This window comes from Oncorhynchus keta, unplaced genomic scaffold (genome assembly GCF_023373465.1).
Source record: "Oncorhynchus keta strain PuntledgeMale-10-30-2019 unplaced genomic scaffold, Oket_V2 Un_scaffold_3531_pilon_pilon, whole genome shotgun sequence".
In the NCBI taxonomy this organism is placed as follows: domain Eukaryota; kingdom Metazoa; phylum Chordata; class Actinopteri; order Salmoniformes; family Salmonidae; genus Oncorhynchus; species Oncorhynchus keta.
This window is the reverse complement of record NW_026290920.1, coordinates 313,633-336,692: the sequence shown is the minus strand read 5'-3', so window position 1 is coordinate 336,692 and position 23,060 is coordinate 313,633. Positions and strand designations below refer to the sequence as shown.

The following is a 23,060-nucleotide window of genomic DNA, read 5'->3' as shown; positions in this document are numbered from 1 at the left end:
CATATCAGGCCTGTAGACCGTTAGAGCTCTTTAAAGGTAGTCAGCAACATGACGCCAGGCCTGTAGACCGTTAGAGCTCTTTAAAGGTAGTCAGCAACATGACGTAGTGGACATATCAGGCCTGTAGACCGTTAGAGCTCTTTAAAGGTAGTCAGCAACATGACGTAGTGGACATATCAGGCCTGTAGACCGTTAGAGCTCTTTAAAGGTAGTCAGCAACATGACGTAGTGGACATATCAGGCCTGTAGACCGTTAGAGCTCTTTAAAGGTAGTCAGCAACATGACGTAGTGGACATATCAGGCCTGTAGACCGTTAGAGCTCTTTAAAGGTAGTCAGCAACATGACGTAGTGGACATATCAGGCCTGTAGACCGTTAGAGCTCTTTAAAGGTAGTCAGCAACATGACGTAGTGGACATATCAGGCCTGTAGACCGTTAGAGCTCTTTAAAGGTAGTCAGCAACATGACGTAGTGGACATATCAGGCCTGTAGACCGTTAGAGCTCTTTAAAGGTAGTCAGCAACATGACGTAGTGGACATATCAGGCCTGTAGACCGTTAGAGCTCTTTAAAGGTAGTCAGCAACATGACGTAGTGGACATATCAGGCCTGTAGACCGTTAGAGCTCTTTAAAGGTAGTCAGCAATATGACTTAGATGTAGAAAGTAAACAGTACAGTGGGTAAATGCAGAAATCCCTCCGCCATTTCCTGGTCGCTAAAATTCTAATAGTTTGCCTAAATTCAGTGTGTGACAAAAAAAAGCAAGTATAGTGTAAAGTCATTGTACCATCTAAACAGCTGTAAAATATATTTTCCATAACCAAAGATTTTCTATTTTCAGCTGTTTGAAGCTGGTGTACAGAACCGAAAGTAAAAGTTAAGCACAGGAAGCATATAAAACAGATCTACCCTTTCTTAGACTTGCTTTCAATGAGAATGACATATCTTTAACTCTATGTTAATTTAGTGGACTTATCCAAAAAGTGACATTGCAGCTTTAAAGGTAGACTCAGCGAAATGATGTAAATGCAGAACGTAAACGGCATAATGGGTACATTTCTGCAGTGACTGCGCCTGGCAACGTCATTTAACTGAGTACCTTTTAAAACAGGGAGATGTTTGACACATAAACAGCGATAAGCAGCTGATACTGACTCAGCATGTTGGTGTGTGACTGTCCTGGAATGGGGAAGTGAGTGTGAAAGGGTTTCCCAACATGTCAGTCAGTCAGTCAGTCAGTCAGTCAGTCAACTGAAAGCACCCGGTCAGAGCTCCTAGTCTGTGGTTGGTGTTTGACTGTCCTGGAATGGGGAAGTGAGTGTGAAAGGGTTTCCCAACATGTCAGTCAGTCTACTGAAAGCACCCGGTCAGAGCTCCTAGTCTGTGTTTGGTGTTTGTGTTCTCTGTCCTCTCCTCTCCTCGTGATCTACAACTGTTCACTGTCTTTATCCGTTTAACTCAGTCTCATTGTCATTCAAATGTACAGCTAACTGTCAAAATAAAACAAACACCTGAGAAAATGAGGGATACAAAGTAAATTGAAAGCAGGTGCTTCCACACAGGTGTGGTTCCTGAGTTAATTAAGCAATTAACATCCCATCATGCTTAGGGTCATGTATAAAAATGCTGGGCGGGACATTATTTTGGCTACCATGGCTATGACCCATAGGATGACAATGCCCCCATCCACAGAGCACGAGTGGTCACTGAATGGTTTGGTCACTGAATGGTTTGGTCACTGAATGGTTTGATCACTGAACGGTTTGGTCACTGAATGGTTTGGTCACTGAATGGTTTGGTCACTGAATGGTTTGATCACTGAATGGTTTGGTCACTGAATGGTTTGGTCACTGAATGGTTTGGTCACTGAATGGTTTGGTCACTGAATGGTTTGGTCACTGAATGGTTTGGTCACTGAATGGTTTGGTCACTGAATGGTTTGGTCACTGAATGGTTTGGTCACTGAATGGTTTGGTCACTGAATGGTTTGGTCACTGAATGGTTTGGTCACTGAATGGTTTGGTCACTGAATGGTTTGGTCACTGAATGGTTTGGTCACTGAATGGTTTGGTCACTGAATGGTTTGGTCACTGAATGGTTTGGTCACTGAACGGTTTGGTCACTGAACGGTTTGGTCACTGAACGGTTTGGTCACTGAACGGTTTGGTCACTGAACGGTTTGGTCACTGAACGGTTTGGTCACTGAACGGTTTGGTCACTGAACGGTTTGGTCACTGAACGGTTTGGTCACTGAACGGTTTGGTCACTGAACGGTTTGGTCACTGAACGGTTTGGTCACTGAACGGTTTGGTCACTGAACGGTTTGGTCACTGAACGGTTTGGTCACTGAACGGTTTGGTCACTGAACGGTTTGGTCACTGAATGGTTTGATGAGCATGAAAACGATGTAAACCAGATACCATGGCCGTCTCAGTCACCAGATCTCAACACAATTGAACACTAATGAGAGATTCTGGAGCAGCACCTGAGACAGCGTTTTCATCACCACCAATAAAACATAAAATGATGGAATTGTACATAAACAAACTTTCAATATTAAAATCAAGTCATGTATTGAAAAAGTGTAAAATGGGGAAGCACCTTTTTGAGGTAAAAACTGTAAACATTATGTTGTGGAAGAAGTGAGTGGTGTTTGCTGTTTTCCTGAGTTTCCCATAGAGAAGTGAAAGCAGCTGAACTGTTGCTCTCTATCTCTGTCTATCTCTCTGTCTATCTCTCTCTGTCTCTCAATTCAATTCAATTCAAGGGCTTTATTGGCATGGGAAACATGTGTTAACATTGCCAAAGCAAGTGAGGTAGATAATATATAAAGTGAAATAAACAATACAAATTAACAGTAAACATTACACATACAGAAGTTTCAAAACAATAAACACAATCCAAATGTCATATTATATGTATACAGTGTTTTAACAATGTACAAATGGTTAAAGGACACAAGATAAATATGGGTTGTAATTACAATGGTGTTTGTTCTTCACTTCTTCTTTCTCTCTCTCTATCTCTCTCTCTCTCTCCCCTGTCTCTCTCTCTCTCTCTCTCTCTCTCTCTCTCTCTCTCTCTCTCCCTGTCTGTCTCTCTCTCTCTCTCTCTCTCTGTCTCTCTCTCTGTCTCTCTCTCTCTGTCTATCTCTCTCTCTCTCTCTCCCCTGTCTGTCTCTCTCTCTCTCTGTCTCTCTCTCTCTCTCTCTCTCTCTGTCTCTCTCTCTCTCCCTGTCTGTCTCTCTCTCTCTCTCTCTCTCTCTCTCTCTCTCTCTCTCTCTCTCTCTCTCTCTCTCTCTCTCTCTCTCTCTCTCTCTCTGTCTCTCTGTCTATCTATCTATCTCTCCCCCTCTCCCTCTCTCCCCCTCTCCCTCTCTCCCCCTCTCCAGGACTGCTATGTCTGTTCACATCACCAAGTGGTCTCCTGATGGGGAATACTTTGCAACAGCCGGCAAGGTACACTCACTCGAAAGCTAACATTTTACAGGCCATATCTTGTTTCCATATACTGTCAATATCCCAATCATGTCATACATGTTTTCTACTTCCTCATGTTGATTCTCCTGTAACACCTGTAGAGTAATAAACACATAGTAATGTGCCATCTGGACTTTGTGATAGCTTATTCAGGACCATTGTGTGTGTGTGTCTGTCTCACCTGTGTGTTTCTCTGTCCAGGATGACTGTCTGTTGAAGGTGTGGTACCCCACCACTGGGTGGCGCTCTGCTGTGGTGCTCCCAGACCTCCCAGATAAGAAAGGCCCTCAGGTCCACTTCTCCTTTATATACCTGGCCCACCCCCGCTCTGTCACCGGCCTGTCCTGGAGGAAGACCAGCAAATACATGCCCAAGTCAGAACATACACACACGAAACACACACACACACACACACACACACACATACACATACACATACACACACACACAAACACACACACACATTTTAAATGGAGAAAAAACTTAAGTCAAGCTGATTGTAAATTCTAATCAGTTGTATAGATTCAGCTTTATGTTTCTGAATGTCTCAATCCCATACTAATGGAAATATTTTGGGCTTTACTAAACTGTCAATCATCAATGTAAAATGATGTTCTGTGTGTCTCTCATTCTCCCTCTTGCTCCCCCTGCCTCTGCTCTCCAGGGGTAGTGTGTGTAATGTGTTGTTGACGTCGTGTGAGGACGGTGTGTGTAGGTTGTGGTCTGAGACGGTGCTGCCAGAGGACAGTATCCTGGGTGGTCAGATCACTGAGAACACATACAGCTCCAGCCTACCAGGCCTGGGGGGCAAGGACAAGATACAGCACGCCCTGGAGGTAAAGACAACACAGTACGCACACGCACACACATACACATGCACACACACACAGACATGCACACACACACACATGCACACACACACACAGACATGCGCACACACACACAGACATGCGCACACGCACACACACACACACACACACACCCGTAAACTTGTACGCACACACGCACACACACACGCACACACACACATGCACACACACACATACACATACACACACCCGCAAACGCACACACATACACACCCGCAAACACACACACATGCACACACACAAAATGTGTTCTTCAAACAAACTTTGTGGTTGTCATTTTGAAAAGGCACAGAGATGTAGAACAGATTGATATGGTTGGATTTCAGCTTGAAATCTACTTATTTATGTTAGCATACGAGAACTTATTGATGACTTTACGTGTATAATGAATGTATATGTATAATGAATGTATATGTGGGGGTCAGTGGAAGGTGGATAAGAACTAGGTGTGTGGAAAGTTACTGAATGAGACAAGAGGGGGAGGCAGGACATTTACATTCTGTCTAACATGTTATTGTTAAATCTCATGGATCCTATGGAGGGAGGCAAAGGGTAACAGTCTGGTTTCAGTCACTGATAAGGTAGGACAGCCGTGGAGGTGGGAGGCAAAGGGTAACAGTCTGGTTTCAGTCACTGATAAGGTAGGACAGCCGTGGAGGTGGGAGGCAAAGGGTAACAGTCTGGTTTCAGTCACTGATAAGGTAGGACAGCCGTGGAGGTGGGAGGCAAAGGGTAACAGTCTGGTTTCAGTCACTGATAAGGTAGGACAGCCGTGGAGGTGGGAGGCAAAGGGTAACAGTCTGGTTTCAGTCACTGATAAGGTAGGACAGCCGTGGAGGTGGGAGGCAAAGGGTAACAGTCTGGTTTCAGTCACTGATAAGGTAGGACAGCCGTGGAGGTGGGAGGCAAAGGGTAACAGTCTGGTTTCAGTCACTGAGGTAAGGTAGGGTTTCAGCACTGATAAGGAGGTGGGGGAGGCAAAGGGTAACAGTCTGGTTTCAGTCACTGATAAGGTAGGACAGCCGTGGAGGTGGGAGGCAAAGGGTAACAGTCTGGTTTCAGTCACTGATAAGGTAGGACAGCCGTGGAGGTGGGAGGCAAAGGGTAACAGTCTGGTTTCAGTCACTGATAAGGTAGGACAGCCGTGGAGGTGGGAGGCAAAGGGTAACAGTCTGGTTTCAGTCACTGATAAGGTAGGACAGCCGTGGAGGTGGGAGGCAAAGGGTAACAGTCTGGTTTCAGTCACTGATAAGGTAGGACAGCCGTGGAGGTGGGAGGCAAAGGGTAACAGTCTGGTTTCAGTCACTGATAAGGTAGGACAGCCGTGGAGGTGGGAGGCAAAGGGTAACAGTCTGGTTTCAGTCACTGATAAGGTAGGACAGCCGTGGAGGTGGGAGGCAAAGGGTAACAGTCTGGTTTCAGTCACTGATAAGGTAGGACAGCCGTGGAGGTGGGAGGCAAAGGGTAACAGTCTGGTTTCAACACTGATAAGAGGAAGCCTGGTGGAGGCAAGGGTAACAGTCTGGTTTCAGTCACTGATAAGGTAGGACAGCCGTGGAGGTGGGAGGCAAAGGGTAACAGTCTGGTTTCAGTCACTGATAAGGTAGGACAGCCGTGGAGGTGGGAGGCAAAGGGTAACAGTCTGGTTTCAGTCACTGATAAGGTAGGACAGCCGTGGAGGTGGGAGGCAAAGGGTAACAGTCTGGTTTCAGTCACTGATAAGGTAGGACAGCCGTGGAGGTGGGAGGCAAAGGGTAACAGTCTGGTTTCAGTCACTGATAAGGTAGGACAGCCTAGTGGAGGGTGGGGGAGGCAAAGGGTAACAGTCTGGTTTCAGTCACTGATAAGGTAGGACAGCCGTGGAGGTGGGAGGCAAAGGGTAACAGTCTGGTTTCAGTCACTGATAAGGTAGGACAGCTCGTGGAGGTGGGAGGCAAATAAGTGGGGAGGCAAAGGGTAACAGTCTGGTTTCAGTCACTGATAAGGTAGGACAGCCGTGGAGGTGGGAGGCAAAGGGTAACAGTCTGGTTTCAGTCACTGATAAGGTAGGACAGCCTGGAGGTGGGAGGCAAAGGGTAACAGTCTGGTTTCAGTCACTGATAAGGTAGGACAGCCGTGGAGGTGGGAGGCAAAGGGTAACAGTCTGGTTTCAGTCACTGATAAGGTAGGACAGCCTAGAGGTGGGAGGCAAATGGCTTGTAACAGTCTGGTTTCAGTCACTGTCAAGGAGGAGTCCTCCTGGAGGTGGGAGGCAAAGGGTAACAGTCTGGTTTCAGTCACTGATAAGGTAGGACAGCCGTGGAGGTGGGAGGCAAATGGGTAACAGTCTGGTTTCAGTCACTGATAAGGTAGGACAGCCGTGGAGGTGGGAGGCAAAGGGTAACAGTCTGGTTTCAGTCACTGATAAGGTAGGACAGCCGTGGAGGTGGGAGGCAAAGGGGTAAACAGTCTGGTTTCAGTCACTGATAAGGTAGGACAGCCGTGGAGGAGGGAGGCAAAGGGTAACAGTCTGGTTTCAGTCACTGATAAGGTAGGACAGCCGTGGAGGTGGGAGGCAAAGGGTAACAGTCTGGTTTCAGTCACTGATAAGGTAGGACAGCCGTGGAGGTGGGAGGCAAAGGGTAACAGTCTGGTTTCAGTCACTGATAAGGTGGACAGCCCTGGAGGTGGGAGGCAAAGGGTAAACAGTCTGGTTTCAGTCACTGATCAAGGAGGACAGCCGTAGGAGGGAGGCAATGTGCTTGGTAAACAGTCTGGTTTCAGTCACTGATAAGGTAGGACAGCCGTGGAGGTGGGAGGCAAAGGGTAACAGTCTGGTTTCAGTCACTGATAAGGTAGGACAGCCGTGGAGGTGGGAGGCAAAGGGTAACAGTCTGGTTTCAGTCACTGATAAGGTAGGACAGCCGTGGAGGAGGGTAGGCAATATGTGCTTGGGAAACAGTCTTTTCAGTCACTGATAAGGTAGGACAGCCTGGAGGAGGGAGGCAAATGGCTAACAGTCTGGTTTCAGTCACTGATAAGGTAGGACAGCCGTGGAGGAGGGAGGCAAAGGGTAACAGTCTGGTTTCTGTCAGATGTCAAGGAGTTGAGTCAGCCTAGAGGAGGGTGGGTTTCATATATGTGCAGCCGTAGGTGGGAAACAGTCTGGTTTCAGTCTAGATGTCAAGGAGTTGACATTTCCTGGAGGAGGGAGGAATTATGTGCTTGGTCAATGAGGTGACAAGGAACAGTCCTAGATGTACACACAGTTGACTACAACAATAAGAGGAAAATATATGTTCTTGACTAAACAGAGATGGATTACCTGTCTAGATGTCAAGGAGTTGAGTCCTCCTAGTAGGAGGGTATAAATATATGTGCTTGGTAAACCAGTCTTTGTCTTTGTAGCTGTTTGACCCAGTGGCGGAGTAAACTTGTTTTGAGATTTTTTCCTCGTGATTCCTTTGAGTTTGTACTCTGTTTGTTTAGAACCTAACAGTATGAAGGGCATCAATAACATGATGCTTCTCTTCCTGTCCCACCTCCTGCCCTGTCATTGGTCCTCCCCGTGCCTGTCCTCTCATTGTCCAGTCGATGAGCCACCTGAAGCACCTGCGTCGTGGTCGTCGGAGGTCGTCTGCTCTGGTGTCTCACACTGAGTTGCTGCCGTCTCAGATGGGGACCCACGAGACACACACACACCGCCACATCTCTCACCACGCTAACGCTCTCTGTCATTTCCACATCTCTGCCAGCATCAACCCTGCCACGGGTACGTAGATCACACACACACTGCATCAGACATACATATACACTTATACACAAGTCTGAACTTTACATACTCTTAGGTTGGGGTCATTAAAACTCGTTTTTCAACCACTCCACACATTTCTTGTTAACAAGTTATGGCAAGTCGGTTAGGATATCTACTTTGTGCATGACACAAGTAATTTTTCCAACAATTGTTTACAGACGGATTATTTCACTTATAATTCACTGTATCACAACTCCAGTGGATCAGAAGTTTACATACATTAAGTCGACTGTGCCTTTAAACAGCTTGGAGAATTCCAGAAAATTATGTCATGGCTTTAGAAGCTTCTGATAGGCTAATTGACATAATTTGAGTCAATTGGAGGTGTACCTGTGGATGTATTTCAAGGTCTACCTTCAAACTCAGTGCCTCTTTGCTTGACATCATGGGAAAATCAAAAGAAATCAGCCAAGACCTCAGAAAATAAATTGTAGACATCTACAAGCCTGGTTCATCCTTGGGAGCAATTTCCAAACACCTGAAGGAACCACGTTCATCTGTACAAACAATAGTACGTAAGTATAAACACCATGGGACCACGCAGCCGTCATAACGCCCAGGAAGGAGAAGCGTTCTGTCTCTTAGAGATGAACGTACTTTGGTGCGAAAAGTGCAAATCAATCCCAGAACAACAGCAAAGGATCTTGTGAAGATGCTGGAGGAAACGGGTACAAAGGTATCTATATCCACAGTACAATGAGTCCTACAGTGGGGCAAAAAAGTATTTAATCAGCCACCAGTTGTGCAAGTTCTCCCACTTAAAAAGATTAGAGAGGCCTGTAATTTTCATCATAGGTACACTTCAACTATGACAGACAAAATGAGAAAAAAAAATCCAGAAAATCACATTGTAGGACTTTTAATGAATTTATTTGCAAATTATGGTGGAAAATGAGTATTTGGTCAATAACAAAAGTTTATCTCAATACTTTGTTATATACCATTTGTTGGCAATGACAGATGTCAAATGTTTTCTGTAAGTCTTCACAAGGTTTTCACACACTGTTGCTGGTATTTTGGCCCATTCCTCCATGCAGATCTCCTCTAGAGCAGTGATGTTTTGGGGCTGTTGCTGGGCAACACGGACTTTCAACTCCCTCCAAAGATTTTCTATGGGGTTGAGATCTGGAGACTGGCTAGGCCACTCCAGGACCTTGAAATGCTTTTTACGAAACCACTCCGTTGCCCGGGCGATGTGTTTGGGATTATTGTCATGCTGAAAGACCCAGCCACGTTTCATCTTCAATGCCCTTGCTGATGGAAGGAGGTTTTCACTCAATCTCACGATACATGGCCCCATTCATTCTTTCCTTTACACGGATCAGTCATCCTGGTCCCTTTGCAGAAAAACATTCCCAAAGCATGATGTTTCCACCCCCATGCTTCACAGTAGTTATGGTGTTATTTGGATGCAACTCAGCATTCTTTGTCTTCCAAACACGACAAGTTGAGTTTTTACCAAAAAGTTCGATTTTGGTTTCATCTGAACATCTGACATTCTCCCAATCTTCTTCTGGATCATCCAAATGCTCTCACACACACACACACACACTGCATCAGACATACATATACATACAGCTGCACACAAATCACACACACACTGCATCAGACATACATATATATACAGCCACACACACACACACACACACACACACACACACACACACACACACACACACACACACACACACACACACACACACACACACACTGCATCAGACATGCATATATATATACATTCACACACACACACTGCATCAGACATACATATACATACAGCTGCACACAAATCACACACACACTGCCTCAGACAAACATATACATACAGCTACACACACAATCTCTCAGTCTCAGGCACACACGCACAAACTGAACTAGCAACGTCAGCCTTCGCTTGTTCCGATATTCCTCCCACATGCATAGTAATATCCTGTATCCGCCCCTTTCCTCTCTCTATCCCCCAGACATCCCAGCGGTGCTAGCGGAGTCTGCCGTGTTTACTCCGGAGGACGGGAGTGGAGGAGGAGGGTTTGTGGTCCACTGGCTCAACAACAAGGACCTGTCCTTCACCACCTCCATGGACCTGTTCATGCTGCAGCTCCGCAAGCTCTCAGAACAGCAGCTGGACCAAGCCACCGACGACGCCCTCGACCAGAACGGCTCCCCCATTAAGTTTGACTTTGGTACGCTCTGTTTCAGAAACCCTCAGATCTACATTCTGTTGTTGTGAGATATATATATATATATATAAACTAGTTCTGAGTAGCTGACCCAGTACAAAACCGTTGTAGAGTCGTGAAATACATCTGGGTAATATCAGTCTGTTCCAAGATATTCTATACACACTGACATATCATACTCTGTCCGTGTGTAACTCCCACCCTCCCTCTCTCTCTCCAGACCTAGATGAGATGTCAGAGAAGGGTTCATCAGAGCATGGTGAGGAGGGTGAGGGTGGTGAGGGCAGCACCAAGGCGTCGTCCCCAGGCTCCAGTAGCTCAGTGCCCCTGCCCTCCATGTTGCTGGAGAGGAAGATGGAGGCGTTAACTCTGGAGTGGAATAAGAGTCCTGACATGCTGTTTACCATCCACCCCACCGACGGGTCCTTCCTGGTCTGGCACGTCAAATACCTGGACGAGTACATCCAGGGGATCTTCAGACAGGTGCAGGTAAGAGGAGACTGCACATGCAGCAACACGCGCACAGACATGAAGTAACACACATATTGTACATGGACACACACCTACCAGCATTATCCCCACACAAGAGGAAGCAGAATTCTGCTCCACTCGGACTATTCTCTCTCTCCCCTCCCTCTCTCCATCCCTTTTTCTCCAGGTGTCGTTCTCGTCCCGTATCCCGGTGGCGTTCCCTACAGGCGACGCCAACTCCCTGAGTAAGAACATTCTGATGTACGCCTGCTCCTTCTCCAACGTGGATAGCTCCAACGCCGGGGGAGAGCAGGGGACGAGGGCCCGCCGTCTGCCCCGTTCTGCCTCTGCTGGGCTGGGTTCCTCAGCCCTCAGCCTCTCTCTGGGCCAAGCTCCAGGCATCGGCCCTGCTGTCATGATGGTGTCCAAACATGTGGATGGGTCTCTCAATCAGGTGAGAGGGAGAGGCAGACTGTGGCTGTGTCCCAAACCCACCTATTCCCCATGTAGTGCACTAATTTTGACCAGGGCTCATAAGAATATTAAGGTCCTTACATTTATGCTTAAAAGACAAACTACGACCATATAAAGTACAAAACCAAAAAGCTCTCTAATAATGTCATACTGTATGATAAATAATGTATAGACATTTTGTGACTCAAAGTTTTCCTTTCAATCCGTTTCCCTCTCTAGTGGGCGGTGACGTTCGCTGAGCGCTCGGCGTTCTCCAACGTTCTAACGGTGTCTCATACGTTCCGTTACTGTGGTCACCGGTTCCACCTCAACGACCAGGCGTGTCACACCGTCCTCCCCCTACTGCTGACCTCCTCCCACCACAACGCTCTCCTCACCCCCCCCTCCGCCCCCAGCAGCATCGACCTCGACCAGCCACCCACACACACACCTCCCCCCAGAGGACGGCGCAGGTAGGGAGGGAGGAAGGGAGCGTGTGTGTGTGTCATAGGAGGAAGCAACGAGGACCCTCTAGGACCTCAATGTCTAGAAAGTGTGTGTGTGTTTACAAAATGTTCATGTGAGTGTGTATCAGAAATACGTGTGTGTACATGCCTGCAAGCGTGTGTTTGTAATATAATCTCTGTCTTTGACAATTTGTTGTGTGTGTGTGTGTGTGTGTGTGTGACATACACATTTTTTAGACAAACTCATTATCCAGAGAGACTTATAGTAGTGAATGCATACTTTTTCGTACTGGTCGCCCATAGGAATTGAACCCACAACCCTGGTGTTGTAAGCGCCATGCTCTGCCAACTGAGCCACACACTTTGACAAACTCGAACTATGTGTGTGATCCCCCAGGAAGCAGCTGCGTAACGCGGCCACCAGGACGTTCCATGACCCAAAAGCCATCTACAGTGAGCTGATTCTGTGGAGGGTGGACCACATAGGACCCCTGTCCTGCACTGGAGGAGTGTCAGAGCTGGCCCGAATCAACTCCCTGCACACATCAGCCTTCTCCAATGTAGCATGGCTGCCTACCCTTGTACCCAGCTCTGTGCTAGGTTAGCACACACACACACACACACACACACACACACACACACACACACACACACACACACACACACACACACACACACACACACACACACACACACACACACACACACACACACACACACACACACACACACACACACTGCTGGAGGATGTACAGTGGGGAGACCCAGTACTTGATACACTGCCGATTTTGCAGGTTTTCCTACTTACAAAGCATGTAGAGGTCTGTAATATTTATCATAGGTACACTTCAACTGTGAGAGACGGAATCTAAAACAAATATTAAGTAAATCACAGTGTATGATTTTTAAGTAATTAATTTGCATGTTATTGCATGACATAAGTATTTGATACATCAGAAAAGCATAACTTAATATTTGGTACAGAAACCTTTGTTAGTCATTTCAGAGATCATACGTTTCCTGTAGTTCTTGACCAGGTTTGCACACACTGCAGCAGGGATTTTGGCCCACTCCTCCATACAGACCTTCTCCAGATCCTTCAGGTTTTGGGGCTGTCGCTGGGCAATACGGACTTTCAGCTCCCTCCAAAGATTTTCTATTGGGTTCGGGTCTGGAGACTGGCTAGGCCACTCCAGGACTTTGAGATGCTTCTTACGGAGCCACTCCATAGTTGCCCTGGCTGTGTGTTTTGGGTCGTTGTCATGCTGGAAGACCCAGCCACGACCCATCTTCAATGCTCTTACTGAGGGAAGGAGGTGGTTGGCCAAGATCTCGCGATACATGACCCCATCCATCCTCCCCTCAATACGGTGCAGTCGTCCTGTCCCCTTTGCAGAAAAGCATCCCCAAAGAATGATGTTTCCACCTCCATGCTTCACGGTTGGGATGGTGTTCTTGGGGTATAGTCATCCATCTTCCTCCTCCAAACACGGCGATTGGAGTTTAGACCAAAAAACTATATTTTTATTTTCAGACCACATGACCTTCTCCCATTCCTCCTCTGGATCATCCAGATGGTCATTGGCAAACTTCAGACGGGCCTGGACATGTGCTGGTTTGAGCAGGGGGACCTTGCGTGCGCTGCAGGATTTTAATCCACGATGGCGTAGTGTGTTACTATGGTTTTCTTTGAGAGTGTGGGCCCAGCTCTCTTCAGGTCATTGACCAGGTCCTGCCGTGTAGTTCTGGGCTGATCCCTCACCTTCCTCATGATCATTGATGCCCCACGAGGTGAGATCTTGCATGGAGCCCCAGACCGAGGGTGATTGACCTTGATCTGCCATTTTCTAATAATTGCGCCAACAGTTGTTGCCAAGCTGCTTGCCTATTGTCCTGTAGCCCATCCCAGCCTTGTGCAGGTCTACAATTTGAACCCTGATCTCCTTACACAGCTCTCTGGTCTTGGCCATTGTGGAGAGGTTTGAGTCTGTTTGATTGATTGTGTGGACAGGTGTCTTTTATACAGGTAAGAGTTCAAACCGGTGCAGTTAATACAGGTAATGAGTGGAGAACAGGAGGGCTTCCTAAAGAAAACCTAACAGGTCTGTGAGAGCTGGAATTCTTACTGGTTGGTAGGTGATCAAATACTTATGTCATGCAATAAATGCACATTGATTACTTAAAAATCATACAATATGATTTTCTTTTTGTTTTAGATTCCGTCTCTCACAATTGAAGTGTACCTATGACAAAAATTACAGACCTCTACATGCTTTGTAAGTAGGAAACACTGCCGATTTTGCAGGTTATCAAAAACCTGTTCTCCCCACTGTATATAATGTATAACTGTTGTTCATGTGTGTATCACATGTTCAGACAAGGTACTGGTGAAGTACTCAATGAAGGGGTGGTTTGGAGACACCTGTAGGGCTTCAAGTTGAAGTTGCAATTTTATTGGGCTTTTCTACTAACTACATGCAGAATCTTACTCAGAGTGCTCACATTTAAACAGCATCTCTCTCCCCTCTATCTCCAGGTACATACTGTAACAAAACAGCATCTCTCTCCCCTCTATCTCCAGGTACATACTGTAACAAAACAGCATCTCTCTCCCCTCTATCTCCAGGTACATACTGTAACAAAACAGCATCTCTCTCCAGGTACATACTGTAACAAAACAGCATCTCTCTCCCCTCTATCTCCAGGTACATACTGTAACAAAACAGCATCTCTCTCCCTCTATCTCCAGGTACATACTGTAACAAAACAGCATCTCTCTCCCCTCTATCTCCAGGTACATACTGTAACAAAACAGCATCTCTCTCCCCAGGTACATACTGTAACAGTTCCAGTGCGTGCTTCGTAGCGTCAGATGGTAAGAACTTGCGTCTCTACCAGGCTGTGGTGGACGCCAGGAAACTACTGGACGAACTGTCAGACCCTGAGACCTCAGTAAGTAAACACAGAGACACACACACACAGACACACACACACACACACGTACAGATGTCCTCAGTCAGATTAACAGTGAAATCCTGAGACCTCAGTAAGTAAACACAGAGACACACACACACAGACACGTACAGATGTCCTCAGTCAGATTAACAGTATAATCCTGAGACTTCAGTAAGTAAACACAGAAAAAGACACACACAGACACGTACAGATGTCCTCAGTCAGATTAACAGTGAAATCCTGAGACTGAAGGGGACTGGAACTTTAAAGCTTCAAGATAGCTGGTTAAAGACTCTTAACCTGGTTATGGTCCTTCTGTAGCTCAGTTGGTAGAGCATGGCGCTTGTAATGCCAGGGTAGTGGGTTCGATCCCCGGGACCACCCATACGTAGAATGTATGCACACATGACTGTAAGTCGCTTTGGATAAAAGCGTCTGCTAAATGGCATATATTATATATATATCGCGCCGTCCCAATCTTCGCTCTCTCTCCCCCGCTACTCTCTCCTCTTCCATCCTATCTTCTCTTCCCTCTGCTCAAACTTTCTCCAACCTATCTCCTGATTCTGCCTCCTCAACCCTCCTCTCCTCCCTTACTGCATCCTTTGACTCCCTATGTCCCCTATCCTCCAGGCCGGCTCGGTCCTCCCCTCCCGCTCCGTGGCTCGACGACTCATTGCGAGCTCACAGAACAGGGCTCCGGGCAGCCGAGCGGAAATGGAGGAAAATCCCCCCCTGCGGACCTGGCATCCTTTCACTCCCTCCCCTACATTTTCCTCCTCTGTCTCTGCTGCTAAAGCCACTTTCTACCATTCTAAATTCCAAGCATCTGCCTCTAACCCTAGGAAGCTCTTTGCCACCTTCTCCTCCCTCCTGAATCCTCCCCCCTCCCTCCTCCCTCTCTGCAGATGACTTCGTCAACCATTTTGAAAAGAAGGTCGATGACATCCGATCCTCGTTTGTAAGTCAGCTGCTCTCACTGCCCCACCCTATGCTCTGACAGAAATCCAGTACAACCTGCCCGGCTGACCCTATCCCCTCCTCTCTTCTCCAGACCATTTCCGGAGACCTTCTCCCTTACCTTACCTCGCTCATAACTCATCCCTGACCGCTGGCTAGATGTCTTCAAGAGAGCGAGAGTTGCACCCTTCTGAAAAAACCTCACTCGATCCCTCCGATGTCAACAACTACAGACCAGTATCCCTTCTCTCTTTTCTCTCCAAAACTCTTGAGCGTGCCGTCCTTGGCCAGCTCTACCGCTATCTCTCTCAGAATGACCTTCTTGATCCAAATCAGTCAGGTTTCAAGACTAGTCATTCAAACTGTCTTCTCTGTATCACGGAGGCGCCTTTAAAGCTAACTCTCACTGCTCTCATCCTTCTAGACCTATCGGCTGCCTTCGATACCGGAGTATCTCCACAACGCCTAACCCACGCTTGATTGCGTGTACCTGACAGGTCGCTACCAGGTGGCGTGGCGAGAATCTGTCTCCTCACCACGCGCTTCACCACTGGTGTCCCCAGGGCTCTGTTCTAGGCCCTCTCTTATTCTCGCTATACACCAAGTCACTGGCTCTGTCATAACCTCACATGGTCTCTCCTATCATTGCTATGCAGACGACACACAATTAATCTTCTCCTTTCCCCTTCTGATGACCAGGTGGCGAATCGCATCCTCTGCATGTCTGGCAGACATATCAGTGTGGATGACGGATCACCACCTCAAGCTGAACCCTCAGCAAGACGGAGCTCCTCTTCCTCCCGGGAAGGACTGCCCGTTCCATGATCTCGCCATCACGGTACAACTCCATTGTGTCCTCCTCCCAGAGCGCTAAGAACCTGGCGTGATCCTGGACAACACCCTGACGTTCTCAACTAACATCAAGGCGGTGTCCCGTTCCTGTAGGTTCATGCTCTACAACATCCGCAGAGTACGATTCACACAGGAAGCGGCGCAGGTCCTAATCCAGGCACTTGTCATCTCCCCGTCTTGATTACTGCAACTCGTTGGCTGGGCTCCCTGCCTGTGCCATTAAACCCCTACAACTCATCCAGAACGCCGCAGCCCGTGTGGTGTTCAACCTTCCCAAGTTCTCTCACGTCACCCCGCTCCTCCGCTCTCTCCACTGGCTTCCAGTTGAAGCTCGCATCCGCTACAAGACCATGGTGCTCGCCACGGAGCTGTGAGGGGAACGGCACCTCAGTACCTCCAGGCTCTGATCAGGCCCTACACCCAAACAAGGGCACTGCGTTCATCCACCTCTGGCCTGCTCGCCTCCCTACCACTGAGGAAGTACAGTTCCCGCTCAGCCCAGTCAAAACTGTTCGCTGCTCTGGCCCCCAATGGTGGAACAAACTTTCACCACCTTCCGGAGACACCTGAAACCCCACCTCTTCAAGGAATACCTAGGATAGGGTAAGTAAGGGTAAGTAATCCTTCTCACCCCCTTCTCCCCCAACAAGATTTAGATGCAAGTGGCTGTTCCACTGGTTGTCATAAGGTGTATGCACCAATTTGTAAGTCGCTTCTGGATAAGAGCGTGAAATGACTTAAATGTAAATGTAAATATTATTATATATTAACCTCCCTCCCTCCCTCCCTCCCTCCCTCCCTCCCTCCCTCCCTCCCTCCCTCCCTCCCTCCCTCCCTCCCCTCCCTCCCTCCCTCCCTCCCATCTCTCCCCCCATCTCCCCCATCTCTCTCTCCTCCCCCCTCTCTCTGTCTCTCTCCATAGAAACTAGTAGGAGAGGTATTTAACATAGTGAGCCAGCAGTCGACAGCCAGACCAGGCTGCATCATAGAACTAGATGTCATCACTAACCAGGTAAGAAATACCTATCTGACTGTCTCGTTATCTAAGCAGTAAGTCAAATCAAATGTTATTTGTCACATGTGCCGGATACAACAGGTGTAGACCATACCGTGAAATGCTTACTTACAGGCCCTTAACCACACCTGTCTCTTTATCTAAGCAGTAAGTCAAGAGATCATGCTATATCATTAATCTAGTTACAGGTAAATGGTGGTGCACAGCGGAAGTATTTTACCTAACATATATATGGTAGCTTATCAAAATGTGATTTGTTTTTCAATTGTTTGTGTGTCTTTGTAATCTGAGGGAAATATGTCCATCTCTCTCCTTCTCCCCCCTCTGACCCTCTATCTCTCTCAATTCAATTCAAATCAAATGGGTTTATTGGCATGGGAAACATATGTTAACATTGAAAAAGCAAGTGAAGTAGATAATATACAAAAGTGAAATAAACAATAAAAATGAACAGTAAACATTACACTCACAGAAGTTCCCTCTCCCTCTCCCTCTCTCTCTCTCTCTCTATAGTGTGGATCTACCACCCAGCTCCTTCATGTTTTCCAGGAGGACTTTATTTTGGGGTATACACCTCAGGAGGACCCAGAGCTCTACACTACATCCTACCCTTCTCTCGAGGGTACGGGAGTTTGAAGAGAGAGAGAGAGAGAGGAGGGAGGGAGGGAGAATTGAGGGTGTGAAAGGATGGACAGAAGAATGGATGGATTTATGAATTGGTTAATGTATGAATGACATGATTAGCCTCAGGAGAACCCAGAGCTCTACACACTGACCTTCCTTCAACTCAGGATGGGATGAATGAGTGGATGACTGAACTGAAGAACGTGTAAAAGCATTGTGTTTCTCCTCTCCAGAGTACCACCCTACTCCGTTCTCTGAGAAGTTCTTCCTGGTTGTCATAGAGAAGGACCTGAACATGAACTCTGTGCTGCAGATGTGGCACCTGCACCTCCAGTCCGTACAGGCCTGTGTGGGTGAGTACCTAACCACAACCTAGCCTAACCACAACCGAACCTAGGCCTATGTGGGTGAGTACCTAACCACAACCTAGCCTAACCACAACCGAACCTAGGCCTGTGTGGGTGAGTACCTAACCACAACCTAGCCTAACCACAACCCAACCTAACCACAACCTAACCTAGGCCTATGTGGGTGAGTACCTAACCACAACCGAACCTAACCACAACCTAGCCTAGGCCTGTGTGGGTGAATACCTAACCACAACCCAACCTAGGCCAATGTGGGTGAGTACCTAACCACAACCCAACCTAACCACAACCTAACCTAGGCCTATGTGGGTGAGTACCTAACCACAACCCAACCTAACCACAACCTAACCTAGGCCTGTGTGGGTGAGTACCTAACCACAACCCAACCTAACCTAGGCCTGTGTGGGTGAGTACCTAACCACAACCTAGCCTAACCACAACCTAACCTAGGCCTATGTGGGTGAGTACCTAACCACAACCTAGCCTAACCACAACCGAACCTAGGCCTATGTGGGTGAGTACCTAACCACAACCCAACCTAACCACAACCTAACCTAGGCCTATGTGGGTGAGTACCTAACCACAACCTAGCCTAACCACAACCGAACCTAGGCCTATGTGGGTGAGTACCTAACCACAACCCAACCTAACCACAACCTAACCCCGGTATAATAGAGTACAGTAGACCCCGGTATAATAGAGTACAGTAGACCCCGGTATAATAGAGTACAGTAGACCCCGGTATAATAGAGTACGGTAGACCCCGGTATAATAGAGTACGGTAGACCCCGGTATAATAGAGTACGGTAGACCCCGGTATAATAGAGTACGGTAGACCCCGGTATAATAGAGTACGGTAGACCCCGGTATAATAGAGTACGGTAGACCCCGGTATCATAGAGTACGGTAGACCCCGGTATCATAGAGTACGGTGGACCCCGGTATCATAGAGTACGGTAGACCCCGGTATAATAGAGTACGGTAGACCCCGGTATAATAGAGTACGGTAGACCCCGGTATAATAGAGTACGGTAGACCCCGGTATAATAGAGTACGGTAGACCCCGGTATATAGAGTACGGTAGACCCCGGTATCATAGAGTACGGTAGACCCCGGTATAATAGAGTACGGTAGACCCCGGTATAATAGAGTACGGTAGACCCCGGTATAATAGAGTACGGTAGACCCCGGTATAATAGAGTACGGTAGACCCCGGTATAATAGAGTACGGTAGACCCCGGTATAATAGAGTACGGTAGACCCCGGTATAATAGAGTACGGTAGACCCCGGTATAATAGAGTGCGGCGGGCCCCGGTGTAATAGAGTACGGCAGACCCCGGTATAATAGAGTAACGTACGGTAGACCCCGGTGTAATAGAGTACGGTAGACCCCGGTATAATAGAGTAACGTACGGTAGACCCCGGTGTAATAGAGTGCGGCGGGCCCCGGTGTAATAGAGTGCGGCGGGCCCCGGTGTAATAGATAATATTGTGAACAATAAAGTTTTTCCTCTGTTGTTGAGATGACTATATGAACAATAAAGTTCTCTCTCTCTCTCTCTCTCTCTCTCTCTCTCTTCTCTCTTTCTCTCTGTGTGTTCAGATGATCCGGTCCCAGAGCGGTCTTACCAGTCTCAGCTGACGATCCCGTTCCAACAGAGTACAGCTGACACGTCCCCCTCCCCTCTCCCTCGCTCAGCCTCCACAGCCAACCTGCAGTCAGCCAGCAAACTGATCCTCAGCTCCAAGCTGGTCTGTAGCCACCGCCTGGACCTGCCTGTTGGGGTGGAGGTGACCAGAGCTACGCCCTCCGCAGGTACGGGTGGATATACACACATACATACATATACCCTCTGCAGGTACAGGTGGATATACACACACATACACACATATATATATATATACATACATATACCCTCCACAGATACAGGTGGATACACACACACACACATATATATACATACATATACTCTCCACAGGTACGGGTGGATATACACACACACATATATATACATACATATACCCTCCACAGGCAGACTAATAACTTTACTTTTACATATTTGTAAAAACAGTCCAAATGTAATATATTCCAAAGTAAAAGTTGTAAAACCAACAGCACATCATAGAAAATTGAAACATCTCACAAGCCAGGGACTGGATCCTAACTATTTATTATGCCATTGTCCTCCATGTCTCTGTCTTCAAGTCATCTGATTTAGTCTGATTCTTTTGTAACAGTTATTCTATACTGTCTCTCTCCAGGTCACCTGAGTTCGTCATCCATCTACCCTGTGTGTCTGGCCCCCTACCTGATCGTCACCACCTGCTCTGACTCCCGCGTCCGTTTCTGGCGCTGCTCTGTGGAGGGGGGAGAGACAGGCCTGGGGTGTGAGGAGGGGGAGAACAGGATCTATCACTGGGAGCCTTGGGCTCTACTCAACGAGGAGGAGGATAACAACAGTGCTGTGTGTGTCCCGGGACGTCCTGTAGCCGTGTCCTGTTCCTACACTGGACGACTGGCTGTCTCCTTCAAACAGCCCCGGCCTGGACACATCCCGGGACAGGTAGGACAGGACTTTTACTGGACACTCCACTCAAGTTAATGGCTCGTTGGATTAGTGCATATTCTGTTTACGTACAGTGTAGTTCACCTGTCCGAATTCAAGCACATTGCTTTTCATTTCTGGCCCTGAGGAATGTAAAACAGACAGTATCTTTATCAGTCATTATAGTAGAAGGTTTTACCTGAAGTGGTTGTGCTTCTGTCTCTAGATATGGTTTTGGATGAGACCATCCGATGACTAAAATGTACAATACTTCATTGTTCATTTTCCCTCAGACATTTAGTGTTTTTGCATTTAACCTGCCGGTTTAATGAAGTGTGTACCTTCCTCCTTCCCTCCCTCTCTCCAGGGCCATGATCCAGCAGGGGACTTCTCCATGCACGTGTCCATCTTTGAGTGTGAGTCTACGGGGGGGTCTGAGTGGGTGTTGGAGCAGACTCTCCATCTGGATGACTTCACTAGGCCCTCCTCTACCCTGGACCCTAGAGTCAGTGTAGACTCCAACCTCTTTGTGTACAGCAGGTACTGGTGGGGTGTGTGTGAGTGTGTGTATGTAAGTGTGTGCATGTCTCTAAAATGACTAACCCCCTCTCTCTCTCTCTGTAGGTCTGACCTGTACATGAGTCGCGACCACCACTCTCCCAACATCAAACACTATGTCCACCTGGACTGGCTGTCCAAAGAGGATGGGTCTCATATCCTCACGGTGGGGGTGGGATCCAATATCCTCATGTACGGTCGCATCTCGGGCGTGGTCAACGAACAGACCTCAAGCAAGGACGGGGTGGCGATCATCACCCTACCTCTAGGGGGCAGCATCAAACAGGTACACACACACACACACACACACACACACACACACACACACTCCAAAGTCAGGATCAAACTGGTACTTCTGTAACCTACACTACCTTGTATTCTTCACACATTTCATCTACTGTGTATTGCTGGTACATCTGCTGTTTGTTAGCATGTGATTCTGTCTGTATGTGTTGTGTATGCTGCTAAATGACTTGCCTCTTTGAGTACAATCAACTTTTCAAGCCTGCGTCCCAAATGGTTTCCTGGCTAGTCAGACTCCTTGCTTCAGGCCAAACACCACGCCCACAGACCCTAGTTTCTTCTCCACAATGAGTCTGGATCTGAGTCCCTCCCTGACCCTTCACCGAATGGGGCAGTGATTGGTCCAGAAACCCATTGGTATTCCGCCAGTGTGTAAAGCAGTGGTTTGAAAATGTGTCATTGGCTTTGATACTCTGATTGGTTAGCCCCTCGTGCCCATCCTCACAACAAACAACTTCAGTCTGACTAAAGTACTGCATGTAGTGAACAAGAATTTAGGGTGAGACTACTCTCTGACTACCCAAATGGCACCCTATTCCCTAATTGGTGCACTACTTTTGACCAGAGCCTAATGACTACACAATAAATCTTCTGGATAATAAACATTATTATTATTATAATAATAATAATCATTATTATTACCCCCCTGCATCCCTAATCTAATGTGAAACAGGGTATCCGTTCACGCTGGATCCTGCTGCGCACTGTGGACCTGCTCTCCTCTGTAGACGGCACCCCCTCCCTGCCCGTGTCCCTGTCCTGGGTGAGGGACGGCATCCTGGTGGTGGGTATGGACTGTGAGATGCACGTGTACGCCCAGTGGCGGCAGGACCGCAAGCCCGGCGAGGTCGAGGGGGACAGCCTCTCCTCTGAAGATAACGTCGCCGGGGGGGTTGGAGGGGGCGGAGGGCAGACGGCCACCAATGCAACCACGGGGGGATCCTCGTTGGCGTTCAAGGGGCGCCCCCGGTCCAAGAGTGTGTTTGAGGGCAACGTGGCAATCGACGAGGCTCTCCAGGCGCCGGCAGGGCTGCAGGAGGGGGGTCTGTTCGAGGCAGCCCACTCCCTGTCCCCCACCCTGCCTCAGTACCATCCAACACAGCTGCTGGAGCTCATGGACCTGGGGAAGGTCCGCCGCGCCAAGGTGGGTCTGACTGACTGGTCT

General features: G+C 47.9%; 1 protein-coding gene across 43 annotated transcripts in view; it reads left to right on the top strand.

Annotated features, from left to right (window-relative positions):
* dmxl2 (Dmx-like 2) overlaps window positions 1-23,060 on the top strand; it is a 137,406-nt gene that overhangs the window by 27,091 nt on the left and 87,255 nt on the right. For all 43 annotated transcript variants that reach the window (XR_008131806.1, XR_008131801.1, XR_008131802.1 and 40 more), the window contains exons 6-23: window positions 3,393-3,459; window positions 3,682-3,854; window positions 4,145-4,316; window positions 7,920-8,100; window positions 10,107-10,325; window positions 10,543-10,811; window positions 10,981-11,247; window positions 11,487-11,719; window positions 12,111-12,313; window positions 14,544-14,665; window positions 17,403-17,492; window positions 18,009-18,117; window positions 18,353-18,472; window positions 20,092-20,304; window positions 20,751-21,052; window positions 21,402-21,574; window positions 21,659-21,878; window positions 22,569-23,039. Coding sequence is in view for 2 of the 43 variants with exons in the window: in XM_052515880.1 (XP_052371840.1) it covers window positions 3,393-3,459; window positions 3,682-3,854; window positions 4,145-4,316; window positions 7,920-8,100; window positions 10,107-10,325; window positions 10,543-10,811; window positions 10,981-11,247; window positions 11,487-11,719; window positions 12,111-12,313; window positions 14,544-14,665; window positions 17,403-17,492; window positions 18,009-18,117; window positions 18,353-18,472; window positions 20,092-20,304; window positions 20,751-21,052; window positions 21,402-21,574; window positions 21,659-21,878; window positions 22,569-23,039 (3,604 nt within the window). In the remaining 41 variants the exon portion in view is untranslated. The remainder of the gene's footprint in view (window positions 1-3,392; window positions 3,460-3,681; window positions 3,855-4,144; window positions 4,317-7,919; window positions 8,101-10,106; window positions 10,326-10,542; window positions 10,812-10,980; window positions 11,248-11,486; window positions 11,720-12,110; window positions 12,314-14,543; window positions 14,666-17,402; window positions 17,493-18,008; window positions 18,118-18,352; window positions 18,473-20,091; window positions 20,305-20,750; window positions 21,053-21,401; window positions 21,575-21,658; window positions 21,879-22,568; window positions 23,040-23,060) is intronic.